General features: G+C 44.0%; 1 protein-coding gene across 1 annotated transcript; it reads left to right on the top strand.

Annotated features, from left to right (window-relative positions):
• The first annotated feature begins 7,737 nt into the window (after window positions 1-7,737).
• LOC132581069 (exosome complex component RRP4-like) lies at window positions 7,738-8,707 on the top strand. Its single transcript, XM_060252104.1, has 2 exons — window positions 7,738-7,750; window positions 8,199-8,707. Exons 1-2 carry the CDS (start codon window positions 7,738-7,740, stop codon window positions 8,645-8,647), a joined length of 462 nt encoding a protein of 153 aa, XP_060108087.1. The 3' UTR covers window positions 8,648-8,707.
• The last annotated feature ends 10,620 nt before the right edge of the window (window positions 8,708-19,327 follow it).

Raw genomic sequence — 19,327 nt, forward strand, 5'->3', positions numbered from 1 at the left:
AACACAAATATTTTTTTAAAAACTGCAAATTAAACATGATAAAAACATTAGCACTGGTTGGTCTTAAAGCTGCTTTCTTTGTATATCTTCCATGCAATCTAGGCTCTCTCAATTGCACAGCAGAGCTACTGAGCCAAGCCCTTCTTCCTTCTATTGGCTGAGGCTCCTCCCCTTTTGGGTCTCCTAGGGAAGGAAGGAAAGAGCCAGAGCTTCCTTTGAAGCAAGCTATCCCTCTCCCCCCCTTCCTCCGCAAGGGAGGAAATATGAAGAAAATAGAGACTTTGCTCTGAAGCTCCTGTGCAACTGAGCAAGCTTGACAAAGCAAGCTGTGATGCAGAAGGAAGCAGGAGAGAAAGAAAGAGATGACAGTCAATTGCTTGGGGCCTGATAGGAAGCCTCTGGGGGCCTAATTCAACCCCCAGGCTGCATATTTGACACCCCTGCCCTATATGTTACAACAAACAATTAGAAGAAGATGATATTGGATTTATTTCCCGCCCTATACTCTGAATCTCAGAGTCTCAGAGCGGTCACAATCTCCTATTACCTCCCCACACACACCGCAACAGACACCCTGTGAGGTAGGTGGGGCTGAGAGAGCTCTTACAGCAGCTGCCCTTTCAAGGACAACTCCTACAAGAGCTATGGCTGACCCAAGGCCATTCCAGCAGCTGCAAGTGGAGGAGTGAGGAGTCAAACCCGGTTCTCTCAGATTAGAGTCCACACACTTAACCACTACACCAAACTGGCTCTCAGTTACCTTATATTATCCTGTTGAGCTCATTCTTGAAGATTATCTCTTACTATATCTTGTATATTATTGCTATTGATGAAAAATTAATTTTAAAAATGTAAATAAAAAGCGATATTTGGGAAATCTACAAGATGAGTGATATGAAATAACAAGAGAAAGGCCTGGATCAGAGATTGCGATAGTGAGCTACAGAATACCAAGCAGGAGGAAAAAAAAAAAACAGAAGGAAAACACAGTTTCATGATAACACTTGTACAATTTTGTCCCAATCCTAAATTTTTGTGTTGTCAGCATCAACACAATCATATGCACAGTATCATATGCACATAATAGACCAATGCACAGCCCAACCATAAATAAGCAACTGAGCATACAAACCTGATTTAGACTGGAGTAACTTTGCATAGAATTGTACTGTGAATCTCACATACACATTCGTGGAACTATTCCTGACTGTCCTTTGGATGGGGCAATTGATGCATACTATAGCTGAGGGTGCTTTGAATGGTTAATCTATGACAAGTAGTTTCTTTTTTTTCACTCTTGCAAACCCTCACTGGATGCTCAATGTGGTGGCAGGCCACAATCCTCAGATTGTGGCTGGCTCTTCAACAGATCTACTACTGTGAAAGATGATGCAGGCTTAGCTTCTGATGTTCTGGTCTTTTTCTAGTCCTCTAGTCCATCTTCTTTGGCTTATTAGAGCAAATAATATTCTGTTTTGATTCACAGCACAGACGATATCTACAAGACCTATGGTATCAACTGGGCTATGATAACCCCCCAGAATTCCACAAGGAAAATCAAAGGAAATGGCCACAGGTACAGAATTCCTGTTAATCTTCAGGATGTGGCCATGCAAATGATTGTCTGAGCCTTTAAATGTGAGGTGATTGTTTTTAGGAAATTAAGCAACTTTCTCCCACAAATGTACTAAAGCATAATGGCCATTCTCCATTATCTATCACCTAGGAAACCTCAGATGTTGAAAGTATGATGCATTTTTGAGATTTATACTAATAACGTGCAGTTCTGCTCATTAAGGGTAGTATTAGAAGTGCAGGCAGCCAGCTCTAGAAGGGATCATAAATGTTCCATTAGGGACTAGGGATCCAGCCAATACTGTCTTTCTCTTTTATTCTTGGCTTTTTCCGGATTAATCTCTCATGTGATTTAGACTTATTGCAAGTAGATCAATTAAGCAGGTGAAATGGAATAAATTGAAGCTACTTGGCTTTTGAGGAGGCACATAAGAAAGGTTAATAATTATCTGAAATGCATGTCTCCACTCTCCTTCCAATCACAAAGGGAAAAAAGGGCTTAGAAGAACTGCTTTCCTTTATTGTACTTCCTTGAAATGATTTCAAAGGGACTTACATACTCAGGTTGTAGCCTTAGTGCTTGATGCTGACTATACCATAAAGACAGTTTGGTGTAGTAGTTAAGAGTGGCGGACTCCAATTTGGAGAACTTGGTTTGATTCCCCACTCCTCCACAGGCAGCCAGCTGAGTGACCTTGGAACAGTCAAAGTTCTCTCAGAGCTGTTCTCTCAAGTACAGTTTCTGACAGACCTCACAAGGTGTCTGTTCTGGGGAGGGGAAGGGAAGGGAAAGGAGATGCTCTGAGACTTCTTTGAGTAGTGAAGGGTGGGGTATAAATCCAATCTCCTCCTCCTTCCTCTTCTTTACAACTCATTCCTCCACTCTTCTCCATCAGACATTCCACAGACAGACACCAGTGGATTTTTTTACATTTTATTTTTTTCCCCTTTTTATTTTATTTTATTAAATTTATATCCTGCCCTCCCCATAGGAAAAGAAATGTGGAAATCTTTTGTCTCTTGTATCTTCCTTGCTCTGTTTCCAGGTAAGATTAACAGGTTCCTAAGCAAATACAATGCTCAGTTTAACTGGTTGGCTGGAAAAGCAAGTCACTTTCCCACAGTGAAGGAATATGGGTGGGTTTTGTCTCTGAAAGGAAGACAGTGATTTTCAATTCACATTTTACCACTAATGGACGGTAGACAGTACTAACTGCCATGACCATAACCCTCTTTTCATATTATGTTTTGCAGGGGCTGCCTTGGAACAAAACTGTATGCATCATGATGTAACTCAATATTTCAATATTTCTAAAGACAATAAGCTCCTTTTGTATACCTGAGCTAAGAAGAATTGGACAGAACATTTAGAAGTTGAGTTGGACTTTATTTATTAAGAATAAGGCTCATTGTGAAGAAAAATACAACAGGCTCTAGAAAGAGACTCTGGGCAAGTCCCTCCCTTGTCTTCTCATCTATCCAAGTGGGGGAGCGTGGTGACTGAGCTTCAGGCCGGTTGCATCCCTCCTAAGCTCTTGCTATTCCTGCGGAAGATTAACGACTACTCCCAGAAAACATAGTCAATTTTGGAAAGAACATCAAAGTCAAATATGGGAAGGACTAGAGCAAAGAAAGATACTAAAAACCCTCCCTATAGACCTCCTAGAAAGGATAATATTGTCTTAGAAGAAGCTGAAGATTCTGACTTGGAGACTTCTCTGCTAGAAGAAATGAAGGCGGGAGGAGCAACCCTCCCCAAAGCGAACAGACTGAGATATTGCATGCCCTAAAGGAGACAAAGAATGAAATTAAGAATGATATAAGGTCTCTTAGCGGAGAGGTTGGACAATTAAAAAGGGAACTTGGACTTCTTAAACCGTCCGTTGAACTAATTAACAAGAAATTGGATGAACTCACTGCAGCACTGAAAAAAAGCTGAAGCTGCATATCAGATGGCAAAAAAGACAGCAGAGGATTTGAAAGACTTTAAGGATTCTGAGTTCAGGGCCAAAAATAAGATCATACTTCAGGAGTTAAAACTGGGAGAAAGAAAGGCCAAGCTTCGTGGAATATCTGTAAATTTTGGAGAGACAGAAAACCTTACTACAGATTTAAATAGATGGCTGAGTCAGATTCTTCTCATAGAAGGAGAAGCAGAGTCTTCCCAAGAGATTGTCAGCTCTGCCTTCCAATTAAACATTTCCAAAAAGGCTCCTGATAACGTTTCCCCAGATATTGTTGTTGAATTTAAACAACTACAAATGAAGAACAAACTTTTTAAAATTGCCAGGGAAAAACAGGGACTGTGCCTCGAAGACACGCTAGTTTTTTTATTTCCTGATATTCCAGCTGAAGTAATTAATGCAAGGTGGAGACTGAGAGAAACAACAAAGATTCTACATGAAAAAGGAATTCAGTATAGATGGTTACCGCTAGGCTATCTAGTGGTCAGTATGGAAAACCAAACTTTTACTGCATATAATGAGGCATCAGGCAAGGAACTAATAGATAGAGTAATCAAACAAAAGACTGGAAGAGTATGAATTGTGAAATTATGTTTCCTTGAAGTGAAGTTGAGAGCAATTAATAGGAGAATATGTATATAGTTAGAAGATAGGATAAAGATACGATAAATGGGAATGGAAAATGGAAATTGAACTGTTAAAGCCAGTGGATTAGCAAGGAGGTGGTGGGTGTGGGCCCCCCCCCAAGACATCCGGCTGTAGAGATTTTTCTGCAGCACCCAGTTCTGGAGGTAACCCTTCCAGCTTTCTTTTGCAGGCATGAGAGAAGATAGTTAAAGTTTTAAAAAATTAAGTGTGTAAAGATGAAAGTCCGTGAAAGAAGTAAAGAAGTTTTGGAAACAAAAAGAATATATTTATGATTAAAATAAGAATTAGGAAAAGTGGTATGGGGATTGGGTGAGATCGGGTAAAGAAAGGAAATAAGATAAAGAGGAAGGAGTTTATTTATCTGTTGTTAGTATTCAGTTTGATTTGTAGAAGACAACAAGCAAAAAATGAAGTGTATGTGTGTGTGTATGTATATATATATATATATATATATATATATATATATATATATATATATATATATATGTGTGTGTGTGTGTGTGTGCGTGTGTGTGTATATATATATATATGTATATATATGAGATGTATAAATATGTTGATATATATACACAATAAAATATTATTTAAAAAAAGTGAAGGCATTCACTTCCCCACCACCTCAAGGGGAGCTGATCTCTGCCATCTGGAGACCAGTTGTAATTCTGAATGATCTCCAGTCCTCACCTGGAGATTGACAACATTGTTTCCTCAGGAGGAAATGGCTAGTTTGGAGGGTGGAGTGTATTGCATTGTACCTGTCTGAGGTCCCACCCCTTCTCAAACCCCACCGTCTCCAGGCTTCACCCCTTAAATCTCTAGAAATTTCCTAACTTGGAGTTAGCAACTCTCTCTCCTTCCCTTTATCTGCTCCTCTGACTTCAGCTTTCCATTGCCTCTCCCCTGCAGCCGCTACCTAGGAAAAGGACAGTCTTTCTCCCTCTCTGGCTCTCACTTTCCCTCCCTATCTCTCTCTCTGTATCTTGTCTGCTGCGATGGGATGCCATCCCCCTCCAACTCTGACTATTTCCCTTCCAGAGGAGGCTAGGAAGGAGGCCTCAGCCAATCAAGTAAAGACTTACTTTCCCTCCTCCTCCTCCCTCAGACAATTGAAGGAAGCCTTTCTCTGGCTCTTTCCCTCCTCCTCCCTCCCTCAGCCAAATGAGGGAAGAGTTTCTTTCTCTCCTCTGCAAAAAAGTGTGACAGGTGGCTTAGCCAATGGGAGAGTAGGGAGAGCCAGAAACTGCCAGAACCAAGTTTGGTTGCCTTTTACTGACAGAATCAGCTTGGCTGATTAGCAGCAGCCACTTGGGCAGGTGAGAGGATTGGACTCAACCAATGGCACACAAGTACTCTTGATTGATGGGTTAATGGGCCAAAAGTTGATGGAGCGCACTCCCAACCAATGGGAGAGCTCTGTTTTGCCAAGATGAAAGGGCTTTTATAACTACAGGATCATTTTCAATGTATAACCCACCCTCCCCAAGAATGGGCTCAGGGCAAGTAACAACATATAAAATGGCAATCAAACAATCAGACATTAAATCATCAGATAAAATTAATTAAAATACCAGGATGGTGACATAAAAACATCTTATAGGTGGCCCCATAATTGGGCTAAAACACAGACGTTAATAATCCTATAGGCTAAAAGGTAGGGTTGTCTGAAGCAAGGAGGTCATATGATGTTTCATCCACGACTTCAGCCAAAAGCTTGGCAGAACAGCTCCATTGTACCGGCCATGTGGAATTGCATCATGGAAACTTGTTCCACCAAATTGGGGCCAGGATAGAAAAGGCCCTGGCCCTGGCCCAGGCTAAATGGACCTCCTTTTGGCCAGGGATACCCAGTAGATGCTGGTCACTGGACTGCAAGGCTCTCTGGGGGGGGGGGGTATATGGGGAGAGGTGGTCCCAGAGATATGCTGGTCCCAGGCCACTCAAGGCTTTAAACATCAGTACCAGAACCTTGAACCAGATCTGGTACTGAACTGGTAGCCAGTGCAGCTGGCGGACCAGTGGCTGTATGCATGCCCACATAGGCGTTGAAGTCAGCAAGTGAGCTTTCTTTATTCTGATCCTCATCATTGAAGTAATAATAAAGCAAAGTTCTTTGACTAGCTGTGTCCTTTTACATCAAACATGCAAGGAAATTCATTAATCACCTTGACCTTATCAGGGGTGTCCAGGGGCAAATTCATTACCTGGATGCTGGTCGATGCGGTCATGTGAGTGTCAGTCAAGTCATGGTACGTGAACTGGCGTCTGCAGTTGGCCTTGGCCTGGCAAGCTTGCGCGATGTGGCCCAATTTTCCGCAGTTCCTGCAATCGGCATTGCGGTGAGGGTGGTCTCTGCGCTCTTGTGGGTCTCCACAGCTGGAACACTTTGTGCTGGCTTGCTTCTCTGCAGCTCATGGCTGGGTGGATGATTTTGGCCCATTTTGTGGCTGGTGGCGGAGCTGGTGTGCCTCTTCCTCCTCGTATTCCTCCGCCATCTCCTCATGGTGGATGGCCTCCGTCCGAGAGCTGGAGTGAGCCTTGGCGGCTCTCTCAAATGCGGTGGCTTTGTTGAAGGTGAGTTGGAGGGTCAGCTCTTCCTTTGTGAAAAGGTTTTGCTGCAGCCTTTCGTCCCAGAGGCCCCAGACAAATCAATCCCAAAGGGCTTCCTCCAGCTTGTCAAAGCTGCAGTTTCCAGCGATTTGGCGGAGAGCGGCCAGGTAGACGGTAGCCATTTCTCCCACCCCCTGATCTCTCTTGTGGAACAGGAACCAGCGGGCGATGATGGATGACCGGGGTGAGAAATGCCCAGTCAGGAGTGTGACTACCTCCTCGTAAGTCTTCGCGGTGACTTTCAGGGGAGCAGAGAGACCTTTGGCGATCTCAAATATGGCATCCCCGCAGACACTCAGGAGCATGTCTTGCTTCCTGCTGTCCTCCGTCATCACATTCGCCTGTAGGTAGCAGGGGATGCGCTCCATGTAGGTCTCCCACCTTTCGGGTGTGGTGGGATCGAACTCTGCGATGTGGCCTGTCATCCCGCTCGGGGTGGCCATGGCAGCGGCGGGTGCTCTGCCAGCGGTGGGTGCTCCGGCGGCGGAGGTTGCTCCGCCAGTGGCGGGCACTCCTGCCCCTCTGGGCTAATTTTTAGTTTAACTTATGAATGTAACTTAATCTATTTTAACTGTTTATAGTAATGATTGTATTTTATTGTATTTTATTGTAACCATGGTACTTACCATGCCTTGTTAGCCGCCCTGAGCCTGCCTTTGGCGGGGGAGGGCGGGATACAAAGATAAATGTATTATTATTATTATTATTATTATTATTATTATTATTATTATTATTATTATTATTATTATTATTATTATTATTATTATTATTATTATGATTATGTGCCTTCTTTGTCTCCAGCCAGGTCAGCAGTTTCCCTACGGGGGAACTAGCTGCCCGCAGACCTGGCTAGGATCCCATCCTCGTCGCCAGTGTAATATACTGAGTTCCGAGACATTTAGAAGGCAACATGCTTTATTGGCTAGTACATCACAAAGACAACATGGCGGGGCCGGGTTACTAATTATATACGTCTCCTGGAACAACCCCCTTATCTGGCCAGGTCCAATCCTGGCCAGTTAAACTTCCTGCCACAGATCTTCATAGGTGGACTGTATTTCGTCCTTACGTCCGGCGACTTGCGGTTTCCCACTGGTCGCCTCCGCGCGTGCGCACTCACGCTGTGTTGTAAATTCAGGAATCGAATTGCAAGACGGGGAGGGACGGTGGCTCAGTGGTAGAGCATCTGCTTGGGAAGCAGAAGGTCCCAGGTTCAATCCCCAGCATCTCCAAAAAAGGGTCCAGGCAAATAGGTGTGAAAAACCTCAGCTTGAGACCCTGGAGAGCCGCTGCCAGTCTGAGAAGACAATACTGACTTTGATGGACCGAGGGTCTGATTCAGTATAAGGCAGCTTCATATGTTCATATGTTCAAGACACAACAGTAATCCAACCTCATTACCAGAGTACCAGGCAGTATTCTTGGATGGGGCTGTATCTCTGCATACCTGTTATTTGAAATACGGAAAGCTTGGCCAGGGAGTACTAGCGCAGGTTTCCACATCCCCTGTGAAGTGGCAGAAGATTCAGTTCCGTTACTTGCCATGCAGGGCCACCCTCATCCTCAGCAACAATGGGTTCATGTGGATCTACCAAACTCCTGAACAGAAGGATAAAGAGGCTGAGGGATTTGTCACCAATGTGGAGCCAGTGCCCTTGCCTGACCAGGAAGTGATCTCCTGCCTCCGCAACTGCATCATGGCTCTGGTCGCACAGAAGCTGATGCTCTATGACACCAGCATGCTGCACTGCTACAAGGCATCCCTGCCTCATCAGATCAAGGACCTGCTGAAGCCGGAGGTGGAGGAGATTGTGCTTCAGACTCAGCAAAGGCTCCTGGAACTAGAGAGATGATTGCAGAGTGGGAGGTAAGGAGTGACCTGGTGGACTCCCCAAGGCAGTGCAGGCTCTCCTCTTGCTTTGCTTCTCCAATTCAGCTTCTCCCAAAACATTCCACAGTCTGGAAAATCCACCAAACATTCCTCTTGATTTCAGAACATTTCCTGCCTTTCTTTCCCATGGGAGATTTCTTACTTGCTGGGATTAACTGGTGTAGTTAGGCCAGTTCCCACTAGTTAGCAGAGTGCTTAAATAAAGCTACAAACGCAGGAGCATCACTTAACCAGGTTACTTAGCTTACTGAGCTACACAGAGTCACATTGCAAGTTTAAAAGGAGAAAATACTCCTCTCTTTATTAGAGAAGTACACTTTGGATAGGGAAGAGTAGAGACAGGACACATTACTAATTTGCTAGCTGAGGATAGAAGCAGGTGGCAAGAGGGCCATCCGCCTCAAAGTGCCAAGAGTGAGCGAGTGTTCAGCAGTTCAGCATAAAGCAGCCAACTGGTTCGTCACACTCAAACGTGCTGAGTTCTTTGGCAAGAGCAGCTGTCAACGAGAGCACCTCTACTGCAGCCTTGTTGTAAAAGGGCAGTTTTGCTTTTTTTTTTTTTTTGCATATCCAGCAATGTCAAGAATTTTTAATTATTTCACATATATGTCTGCAAGAACGTGAATTTTGCATGTGGGATTTTCTAGTATTTTTGTACTGGAGATCTGTAAAAACAAAGCTTTCAACAAATTAAAAAAAAACAAAAAAAAAATCATGCTATGTTATCTGCATAGAAAGTCATGCATTTTCAAAGATCCTGCCCACATAACTGCCATTTCCCTGTCACCAGATGCTTGCTGCTGCCGTTTCCCTTGCTAATAACATCACGAGGGCTTTTCGATAGCTCTTTTCAAAATTAAAAAATTGGCAATTGCTATAGAGCTCTAGTGTTATAATGCTACAGTAAGAATTTTTTAAAAAAAAACCAGGGGAAATTGTGGCATTATCAAGCTCAGATTGCCCAGACATTAAGACTAGGGATGGGTATGAACTGGGAAAATGGAGGTTTGTGAAGGTTCATGGTTTGTGAGATCTCATAAACCACAATGCTTCACGAATTTTTGCATTTAATGAACCGGTTCAAGGTTCCTGGGGCCGCATGGCTTGCAAAAGCCATTTAATGGGTTCCCTTTGTTTGGCTGGTTTTGGTTTATTTCAGTGACGTCAAACATATGGCCCAGGGGATGGAACCAGTCCATTGAAGGCTTTTATCCAGCCCATGAGCAACTGGTACAAGGGAGGGTAGGCAGGAAGCCACTCAGGGAGACTGTAAAGGGCCAGCCAGCAGGCACCTACTCAAAGGAATCGAAGGAGTTTGGTCCTACACTAGTGGAATACCCACCTGAGCAGCTGAGCCAAGAAACAGACCAAGCAGGAGAAGCATCAGGGAGTGAGAATGCTTCCCAGCCATGACCAGGCTGCTCATTCTGGCAGGAGTTGAAAGAAAAGAAAAGAAACAGAGGTCAGTGCCTCAATCCCCACCAGGGTCTCCGTAACCAATGGAGCATAGAAGGAAAGAGTGCGTGACAGCTTTAGAGAGAAGATGGAGCATTCACCTAATTGCATAGCGATGATCTATGTGGGCTCCTGGAATGGAGTCTTTGCAGGATCGGGATTGACAGGCCCATAGAAAGCAGCAAGGACCTCCACCTGGAGGATGAGGAATCCGTCAGGAATAAGCAACACCTGGGTTTTGGGGATGAGTTAGCAAAAGGAGGCAATTAAAAGGAACATGCTGAATAAGGTTGGCATGGAAACAACTTTGTTTGCAAGTTACTTGCCACCACCTGTGTGAACTGACCTGTTTAGTATACAGAGTGCTATCCTGCCCTTGCATCCTGTCCTGCTTAACCTGTGCTTGCTAGAGACCCAGACCCTGTGTGGTGCCCTGGTTTCCATGCCTTGGACCCTGAACTCTGGCCCCTCCTCCCCCTGACCTTGGACCCTGAACTTTGGACCCTCCTCCCTCTGACCTTTGGCATGTTCCTTTGGCCATTCTACTCTAGACTGCTTTGTAGCTCTTGCTATTGTATTTATGCATCCTGGAAAATGTGGGTAGAGTGAAAGTGCCAGACTCTGCCCTGAATGTGACAGGGGCTGAATGGGCACATGCAGTGAGGTATGTGTGGTCAAAGCAGTTAAGAAATAGAAAGGAAAGGAAATTGCCAGGGGGCAGGACTATGAGTCTGAGGCAAAAGAATGGGTCAGGGAATTGCAACAAAATTGGAGAAAGAGGAAGTGTGTTTTTTCTGCTCTCAACCCCTCTGACCACAGTTCAGTGAGGACTGGCCACTACAAGAGGGAGGATAAATCCAACAGTGAATACACAGTGACAGAGCAGAATAAAAAAAAGTAACAAACTGTGCAAAACAAGGGAAATATGTATTTCCATTGTTTTGCACATTTTATTACTTATTTACTCGACAGCCTGGAGGAGGAGTTGAGCAGCAAATGCTACAACTAGAACATATGAACATATGAAGCTGCCTTATACTGAATCAGACCTTTGGTCCATCAAAGTCAGTATTGTCTTCTCAGACTGGCAGCGGCTCTCCAGGGTCTCAAGCTGAGGTTTTTCACACCTATTTGCCTGGACCCTTTTTTTGGAGATGCCAGGGATTGAACCTGGGACCTTCTGCTTCCCAAGCAGATGCTCTACCACTGAGCCACCATCCCTCCCCATGAACATATGAAGCTGCCTTATACTGAATCAGACCCTTGGTCCATCAAAGTCAGTATTGTCTACTCAGACTGGCAGCGGCTCTCCAGGGTCTCAAGCTGAGGTTTTTCACTCCTATTTGCCTGGACCCTTTTTTGGAGATGCCAGGGATTGAACCTGGGACCTTCTGCTTACCAAGCAGATGCTCTACCACTGAGCCACCGTCCCTCCCCTGACCAGCAGTGGCTCTCCAGGGTCTCAAGCTGAGGTTTTTCACACCTATTTGCCTGGACCCTTTTTTTGGAGATGCCAGGGATTGAACCTGGGACCTTCTGCTTACCAAGCAGATGCTCTACCACTGAGCCACAGTCCCTCCCCTGCCACCGTCCCTCCCCTCTGCTGCACCAAACAGAGATTGTGAGGGGGTTATTGAGAGCAGGCACATGGAGCAGTGGCATGCCAACAAAGGGACACGGCCAACAGACGAGAGAGTGTGAGGAGTGTTGGTGCATGGATTGGGAGGCAACTGGGCTTTCTTGTGCTTGCCACTCTGAGGGGAAAGATGTCCCAGCCTTAGAAGTGGAGGAATGAAGGAAAAAGGGGGAGGTGCAGTCACTATCACACATCTGAATAGCCAGTGAGCTAGGAGGCAGAATGAGTGTCAGGGAGGGTGTGGGACTGCAACCTTCCTTCCCGCCCCCCCCCCCCCCCGTACCTGTTCTCAGTCCATGAAGGAAAAGGAGTTGGAAGAGGACAAAAAGGCATCCCCTGATCATTTCACAAACAGCCTCTTTGTCAGATCTTCCCCTCAGCCCCACCTCTTCTGTGGGACATGGAGAAGAAGAAGATGATATTGGATTTATATCCCGCCCTTCACTCCGAAGAGTCTCAGAGTGGCTCACAATCTCCTTTCCCTTCCTCCCCCACAACAGACACCCTGTGAGGTGGGTGGGGCTGGAGAGGGCTCTCACAGCAGCTGCCCTTTCAAGGACAGAGCCTCAGAGCAGCTGACAATCTCCTTTATCTTCCTCCCCCGCAACAGACACCCTGTGAGGTGGGTGGGGCTGGAGAGGGCTCTCACAGCAGCTCCCTTTCAAGGACAACCCCTGCCAGAGCTATGGCTGACCCAAGGCCATTCCAGCAGGTGCAAGTGGAGGAGTGGGGAATCAAACCCGGTTCTCCCAGATAAGAGTCCGCGCACTTAACCACTACACCAAACTGGCTCTCCACATGGAGGTATGGGAATTGGCACTGGTTCCAGACATGCTGTCCTCCTGAGCCAGAAACCTGTTGTCTGAGCTATCTGGGGCCAGTCACTCAGCCTGGACCACCTCACAGGGTTATTGGTGGTGATAGGGATGGCGTGGTGGAAAGGGAAGTCTGGTCCTTGAGATCTCAGAGGCAGAACAAGAGAAGACAGGAAACAAAGAGTGAGAGACAGATCAAAGTAGTGCTTGGCTGCTGAGGCTGGGTGTATGGAGAGTATTGAAAAACTACCTTACTTACTTGCAAGGTAAGTAGGACTCATCTCCTAAAAGTGCTATATAGACAAAAATTAACTAATTTGTATGGAAATGTAAAATACCCCCCTTTTATTGTATTCCTTGGGGGAAACCCTAGTCTTGTGTATGATTAAATATATTTATTGAGGCTTTTGTGGATTTCCCAATAAATGAATTGCTTTCTCTCCTAGGAACCAATGGCTTTTGTTTATATTTTGAGTAAAAAATATCATTAATTGTGTCTGCCTGTGTCATTTATAAAGTTTATATCACCAGTACACGGCATTACATTTTATGGTACATGTAGCCTGGCCCAGCAAAGTAACATCTAAATGTTACGAAGTAAGATTATATTATTTCCACAGCCCTCATAACATAACAGAGTGTGAGACCTCCGGATTAGTCCCTTGTAAGAAACTGGTATTGTTGGTTGAACAAGGCAGCTTTTGAGACAATTATTCCCCCTGAAGCCCCATCCGGAACCAACCCAAATAAAGAACAAGAACGCCAATTATATGACCTGCCAGGATCCATGGGTCCCCTTGAGTAAATAGGGACCCTGGAATTTGGTCCTACTCACCAGATAGGGTTGCCAAGTCCAATTCAAGAAATATCTGGGGACTTTGGGGGTGGAGCCAGGAGACATTAGGGGTGGAGCCAAGATCAAGGCTGTGACAAGCATAATTGAACTCCAAAGGGAGTTCTGGCCATCACATTTAAAGGGACGGCACACCTTTTTCAATGCCTTCCTTCCATAGGAAATAATGAAGGATAGGGGCACCTTCTTCTGGGGCTCATAGAATTGGACCCCATTGTCCAATCGTTTTGAAATTTGGGGGGTATTTTGGAGAGAGGTACTAGATGCTGTACTGAAAATTTGGTGCCTCTACCACCAAAAACAGCCCCCCCCCAGAGCCCCAGATACCCACAGATCAATTCTCTATGATTTTCTATGGGAATAAATCTCCATATGGAACAACAGAGTTCCCAGCAGACATTTCCCTCCCCTCCCCCCGCTTTCTGATGATCCTGAAGCAGGGGGAGGGCCTCCAAACCGGGGGGGGGGATCCCCTGCCCCCACCTGGGGATTGGCAACCCTATCACCAGAACTGATTTATCTATTAGGCACAGTGCCTCAGGCCCACAATACTTTTAGGGGCCCACAACAATGTTTTAATTTCTTTTTAATTTAGAAGAGGAAAAAAATGCATTCTTAGGGTCGAAGCAAATGTTTTAATTTTTTTTCTCACCTCAAAAAAAAATGAAAATGAAGGGCCCATGAAAAGCTATTAATGTTTTCCTAAAACAAAAGAGTTGAAGTATTTAAAATTATATCAAAAACAATTTTAATATTTATTTTATTATGGTGGGAGCCAAAGTCATACTGTGGCCCTGCTACCCACTGTGATTGAAGGGAGTAGAGATGCTTGCAATGTGCTTACAATTATGCTGCCTCTAGTCTGCACCGGAGCTACCGTAATTGTTTTTCAAAGTATTAAAATGTCATCCTCTGGGGTATATTAAATACAAATGTAGTCTGTAGAAACTGGATAATTGATCCAGAAAGGAAAGCTCAGCGATCGATCTTCATGGTGCAATAAGCAAAATGGAAATTGTGTGATGATGCGTATCAGCATAATGAGGAATGATAACTGTGTTCCAATTGCTTTTGTCTCTTCTACTTGCCGCCAGCTATATTTGCTGCCTCCGAAGGGTACTTTATGAAGCCCTACAACAGAGGCTTCAGGTTACCAAATAATTCTCATACACAAAGTGAATCAGAATTAACCAAAATCAAACTCAGGGTGGGAGGAATAGTAGCAGACTTCAAAGTCACTCCTAACTCCCTTTCTCTCTTTCTCCTTTAATCAGCAGAGGATCAAGAAAAAAAAGCTTTTTCAGTGAAAGGCACAGTGCATAATGTAAAGGAGAGCGTGTCAGTTTTTACCAGTGTTCCCTCTAAGCTGAGTAAGTGTGAGTTAGCTCACAATTTTTTAACCTCCAGCTCACACATTTTTTGTCTCAGCTCAGGAAAAATGGCCTCAGAGCACAATAATGTATTCAGTAGCTCACAACTTTAATGCCAGGAGCTCACAAAGTAGAATTTTTGCTCACGAGACTCCACAGCTTAGAGGGAACATTGGTTTTTACGGGGGGGGGGGGTTGGGGGGGCATTCTCAAGATACAAATAAAGAGATGTCTTAAATTTTAGAAGCCTCAAAAAGGTTCCTCCACAAACTTTTTGGGATCTCTTACAGTGCAGAAGCAGTGGGTAGCTTTCTAAAATCACTACCATGGAATGTGGCATTTGAACCTTCTGCAATCCCATTCAAATAGATTGCAAAGGTAGACTCCTATGGTAAACCTCTGTTGTGAATGCTCACAGTAGGGTCTGGCAGTGTATATTTATTTAATTTGTACTACACCTTTTTCCCAATGGGGACCTGAAGGAACTTACATTGTTCTCCTCTCCTCCATTTTATCCTCACAACAACCCTGTGAGGTAGGTTAAGCTGAGAAAATGTGACTGGCCCAAGGTCACCCAAGGGTTTCAGAGACCTGAGTGGAGATTCAAACACAAGTCTCTCAAATATTAGTCTGACATTACTATACCACACCCGGAAGTTGTCAATCCAATTTGGAATTCAGTGGATACCACACGTTCTTTTTGAGCTGACCTTTTTGTACTGCCTTCAAAACTGAAGGAACTCATACAGACATTTCTGTAGTGAAGATGATGCCCTTGGAATTGTGGCCATCCCCACGGTAGCCTAGTCTGTTTTGAAGCAGTCTCTCAGTGTGCTGTGTCTCCCTGAGTGCTCATGAGACATACAAACTACGAATTTCACCATCTATAATTTCCCACAACTGTTGAGTGCATAATTCAGCCTAACAAAAATCTTTTTGAAATGTCGGACATATTTAAGCTCATGATTCTCTCACTGAAACCAAAGGTACTGAAAAGTGTGTAATGTAACTATGACTGGATTGTGCCCTTAATTGTTGTTTTACTACTGTTGTCACTGTCCAAAGAGAAAAATAAAGGACCACAATCCAAGATTCAAGTGGTGTGTACATAACCTCACTGATTTTAATGGATGTGATTTAGTAGCATCTGAATTATTGTACTTTGCTATTTTATTCACTGTGCTCTACGTTTGAGTTTAACTGAAATGTTTTATTGTTGTTTTATATTATTGTGAGCTGCCTTTGGAACTAAATTAGTCAAAGGAGAGGGCAGATTTGTATTTTTATATATAGAAATATCATATTTTAGTAAATACAGTTCTTCAAACTCTGAAACTGGCTTGCTTTCAGATTTTTTATGTGCTTGTATTTGGCTTTTAATTTCCATGGACATGGTCTCTATTTGAAGGGGGGGGGACAAAAGCCCTCTCAAGCCACAACTATTCAAGAAGTTGCCAGAACACCAACCTACAAGGGACTCAAACCCTCAATCTTCTGATCCAAAGTCAGATGCCTTATCCATTGGGCCATGTAACTACTTCCAAAAAAATACTTTGAAAGATGCTTCAGGAAGATTTTTTTTTTTTTGTAACCCTGTAGTCTTCAAAAGAATGCATCTCATTTGCATCGCTTTGTTACACGTTGTTATATGCCTAGCATCCTGATTGGCAAGTTCTTCCAGTCTTCAGGATCTTGGTTTACAAGGAGTGCCTGTCTCAAGCTCAGGCAACAAGAACCTGGTGAGATACAATACATAGCAGTTACCAATGTCAAAGCTTCCTACAAGCAAAACCCTAGAAGGCTCAGTCCAACCCAATCCCTGGTGTTGTGATTTCTTATTTGCATGAGGGGAAAAACTGCACTTACTATGAGTCCCCACCTGCTCTCCACAGTGGTACAATCTGTTGTATTGCCTCAGGAGACTACCATCTTCTGTTATTAGGCTTTTCTCTCTTTAGTCAGGTAACTTTCTACCTTGCTTGCTGAATGCTATGCTGTTGGGAATTTGTGTGCTTCTGTATCCATTATGTCGGTTAAATTATGTGTACCCTGCTGTGATTTTTGGTCCTTCTGAGGTGAGTTCCCCCCCCCCCCGCCCAGACCTCTTATTAAACAGGGAGGGTATGGTAGTGTTTTACCATAGACAAAGAAACAGACATTGTTGCAAACAGGAAAATTGCATCTGTCACCCTTGTTCACAACTGTGCACATTGACATAAAAAAGGTGCAACGACTGACCAAGTTTGCTGTTGATTTTAATGGTTTTTAAATGTAAATTTTAAATTGCTAGCTGTCTTGGTGCCCTTTGTGAGGGAAGAAAGGTGGGATACAGATATTGTAAATAAATAAAACAATAATTTGTGAAGCACTTTTCAGATCATTGTATAACGTCTACTTAATTCAAGGAGCAATATTAAATATAAATATAATTTTTTTTTTAATTAAACAACTGAGAGAGTTAACGTCTATGACAGTGTGATCTTTAGCTGCAACTTTAACGTTAAATGCATTCTCCAAGCTGCCAGCTAGCTTGGCTTGGATATGTGGTTTAAAGAGACAAATGCCTTCTCTAAGCCGGCAGAAAGCTTTGAGAGCCGCACAATACATGTGAAAAAGCCACATATGGCTCCCGAGCCATAGTTTGTCCACTCCTGGTCTAGCCAGTCCCATGAAGGTGATTCAACTTGCAGCTCTGCTATACATTTCAAACACTCACAACAATCGAAATACAGACTAACAGCCAGTTAATATAAACACAAGCTTCCCTTCCAGTAATCAGTGTAAGAAATTCTCATACCTAAAATATTTATATGTTGTTTTATAGTAAGAAGTGCTTCTGAGGTGAGACTGCTTCCACCTGCAGCATCAGGCTTTCCAGTCCCTCAGGAAAAATTGCATTTTCCTTGTAAGGAATACCCCAACTCTTTAACTCCCTCTAATGGACTCAGTGTTGCAATTACACCTGGGACTGACACATGTCATGAGCATAACTCCAGAAACAGGAGCCCACTTGTGAAGCTGCTTTAAGTTATACAGTTCTCTGGGCCCTCAAGATTGGCTTCAATTAATTTCCCCCTGGCTCCATCTATTTACGTCCTGGTAACTATAGACAGATGACTGCATTCATTTACCTATTGGTGATGGTAGAGAACTGCTGTTTATATTAAGTTTGGGGCAGAAAGAAGGGTTGCCAAGTCCAATTCAAGAAATATCTGGGGACTTTGGGAGTGGAGCCAGGAGCAAGGCTGTGACAAGCATAAATGAACTCCAAAGGAGCTTCTGGCCATCACGTTTAAAGGGACCACACACCATTTAAATGTCTTCCCTCCATTGGAAATAATTAAGGATAGGGACACTTTCATTTGGGGCTTTTAAAATTGGGCCCCTTGGTCCAATCCATTTGAAACATGGAGGATATTTTGGGGAGAGGCATTGTATGCTATGCTGAAAATTTGGTGCTTCTACCTCAAAAAACAGCCCTCCCAGAGCCCCAGATACCCACTGATCAATTCTCCATTATACCCTATGGGAATCATTCTCAGCAGACATTTCCCTCCCTCCCCACCCCGCTTTCTGATGACCCTGAAACGGTGGGAGGCAGACCCATAGCCAGAAAATTTTGGGTGGAGGGGCTCCCAAGGTAAGAAATTTGGTGGGGGGGGGCACAGGGCCAGATAGCCCCGTTTGCACGGAGGGCTCCTCTTGAGATTGCCCCATTTGCACCGAGGTCATGCAAACGCCACCCCCACTGAACAGCAGCAGCCCTGGCGGCCCTCCAACGGAGGGGCCCTCCAGGGGAAAAGGGTTTTTAAATAGAGGGGCCAGCCCCCCCCCCCCCCCCGTGACTGCAGGCCTGGGGGGAGGGCTTCCAACCCGGGGGATCCCCTGCTCCCACCTGGGGATTATATATCAAAAACAACCTAGCAAGGTTATAGTGACAAAATTACTAAACTATGTATTACAAAAACTGTTTCTTTATGGTGAAATATAGGTCACATTATACACACATTACATACTAGATGCATTCTCTATATTCTCAAATTACATAAAGTTCATAAAACAAGTAGAGTTCCGATGTACAGGAGGCTGACTAAATAACCTGCTTCAAAGTTTTCTTTCAGCAAGGGTGCACTCTACATTCTTTTCCTCAATGGAGCTGCAAGGTAAGTATTTTCCAAAATAGTTATTCATCATACTCCTCCTAGTCATTACCAAACATATCACACATTCCCAACATATTTATATAATAAAATATACAATTATTACTTACACAACTCCCACAAAATTTACAACATTCCAATTGGAAGGCAACCTGCACTCTTTCTCCTTCAGTATTTTATACTGAAAACATAACACAAATTGTTCACTAAACTAGGACAGAAAATACAAACCCCTATCCTAAACTCACAAACCATCATATACTCACACATTTTCTTATGTACAACATTCACAGATAGATAAATGTGATAGCCAGAACTCCCTTGGAGTTCAGTTATGCTTGTCGCACCCTTGT

This window comes from Heteronotia binoei, chromosome 13 (assembly GCF_032191835.1).
Source record: "Heteronotia binoei isolate CCM8104 ecotype False Entrance Well chromosome 13, APGP_CSIRO_Hbin_v1, whole genome shotgun sequence".
NCBI lineage: Eukaryota > Metazoa > Chordata > Lepidosauria > Squamata > Gekkonidae > Heteronotia > Heteronotia binoei.